Source organism: Lagopus leucura, unplaced genomic scaffold, assembly GCF_019238085.1.
Source record: "Lagopus leucura isolate 7727_CA_CO unplaced genomic scaffold, USGS_WTPT01 32763-0_obj-0_obj, whole genome shotgun sequence".
Classification (NCBI taxonomy): domain Eukaryota; kingdom Metazoa; phylum Chordata; class Aves; order Galliformes; family Phasianidae; genus Lagopus; species Lagopus leucura.
The window spans coordinates 1-1708 of NW_024969016.1; the positions used below are offsets into that span (position 1 = coordinate 1).

Consider the following 1708-nt stretch of genomic DNA (forward strand, 5'->3'; position numbering starts at 1 on the left):
TTAGGGTCAGGGTTGGGGTTGGAGTTGGGGTCAGCGTTAGGGTCAGGGTTAGGTTTGGGGTTGGGGTCATGGTTAGGGTCAGGGTTGGGGTTGGGGATGCAGTTGGGGTCAGGGTTAGAGACTGATTTAGGATTGGAGTCGGCAGTCGGGTCGGGTTAAGATGAGGATTGGGGTTACGGTCAGGATTGGAGCTTGGGTTAAGGACAGGATTAGGGTCAGGGTCAGGATGGTGTTTAGGGTCATGGTCCGTGTTAGGGTTGGGGCAGGGACAGAATTGGGGTTAGAATTAGGGTCAGAGTTAGGGTTGTGTGTAGGGCTACGGATAGAGTTGGGTCAGGGATGGGGTTGGGGTCCAGGTTGTGTTTAGGGTCAGGAATAGGGTTGGGGTCAAGGTTGTGTTTAGGGTCCGGGTTATGTTTAGGATCAAGGTTTGTGTTTCAGATCAGGTATAGGGTTGGGGTCAAGGTTATGTTTAGGGTAGGGATTAAGGCCAGGGTTTTGTTTAGGGTCAAGAATAGGGTTGGAGTCAAGGTTGTGTTTAGGGTCAGGGTTAAGGTAAGGGTTTTGTTTGGGGTCAGGAATAGGGTTGGGGTCAAGGTCATGTTTAGGATCAGGGTTATGTTTAGGGTTAGGAATAGGGTTTGGATCAAGGTCATGTTTAGGGTCAGGGTTACGTTTAGGGTCAGGAATAGGGTTGGAGTCAAGGTTACGTTTAGGGTCAGGTTTATGTTTAGGGTCAGGGTTTTGTTTAGGGTCAGGAATAGGGTTGGGGTCAAGGTTACATTTAGGGTCAGGGTTATGTTTAGGGTCAGGTTTATGGTTAGGGTCAAGGTTTATGTTTCAGATCAGGGATAGGGTTGGGGTCGAGGTCATGTTTAGGATCAGGGTTATGTTTAGGGTCAAGGTTACGTTTAGGATCAGGGTTATGTTTATGGTCAGGGTTTTGTTTGGGGTCAGGCTTAGGGTTGGGGTCAAGGTCCGGTTTAGGGCCCAAGTCCCACCCCCACCTGGTGAGCGTCTGCCTGTCCATCTTGTAGGTGTTGATGAAGTTCATGTCCTGCAGCATGCTGAGGATGGCCTGCGGGGACACGGGGCGGCCAGGGGGGGTCACCCCCGGGGGAACCCGACCCCAACGGGGGGGTGGCCGCAACGGGGGACCGTCCCCAACGCCGTCCTCACCATGGAGGTGTCATCCTCGGGCAGCGAGCGCGGCGTGTAGCTGAAGGCGGCGAAGTTGGGGTCGATGGCGGCCACCGGTTGGATGCCCTCGCTCAGCAGCTTGGTGTATTCGTCATCCGACACCTGGAGCAGAGACACCAACATGGCCCCAAAGTTGGTTCCAACGGTGGCCCCAAAGTTGGTCCTAAAGTTAGCTCAAAGTTGGACCTAAAGTTGGCAAAAAAGTTGGCCCCAAAGTTGGTCCCAAAGTTGGTCCTAAAGTTGGTCCCAAAGTCGGTCCCAAAGTTGGTCCCAAATTTGGCCTTAAAGTTGGTCCCAAAGTTGGACCCAAAGTTGGTCCTAAAGTTGGCTCAATGTTGGCCTTAAAGTTGGTCCCAACGTTGGTCCCAAAGTAGGTCCTAAAGTTGGCCTCAAAGGTGGCCCCAAAGATGGTCCCAAAGTTGGTCACAATGTAGATCCCAGAGTTGGCCCAAAGTTGGTCCTAATGTTGGCCCCAAAGGTGGCCCCGAAGTTCACCCCAAAGTTGGTC

General features: G+C 52.7%; 1 protein-coding gene across 1 annotated transcript; it reads right to left on the bottom strand.

Annotated features, from left to right (window-relative positions):
* Window positions 1–76: 76 nt before the first annotated feature.
* On the bottom strand, window positions 77–1690 carry LOC122193969 (cGMP-dependent 3',5'-cyclic phosphodiesterase-like). Its single transcript, XM_042894882.1, has 2 exons — window positions 1180–1690; window positions 77–1078 (listed from the first exon to the last, which is right to left on the bottom strand). The coding sequence occupies exons 1-2, from the start codon at window positions 1321–1323 to the stop codon at window positions 827–829; spliced, it is 396 nt and encodes a 131-aa protein (XP_042750816.1). The 5' UTR covers window positions 1324–1690; the 3' UTR covers window positions 77–826.
* Between the last annotated feature and the right edge of the window lie 18 nt (window positions 1691–1708).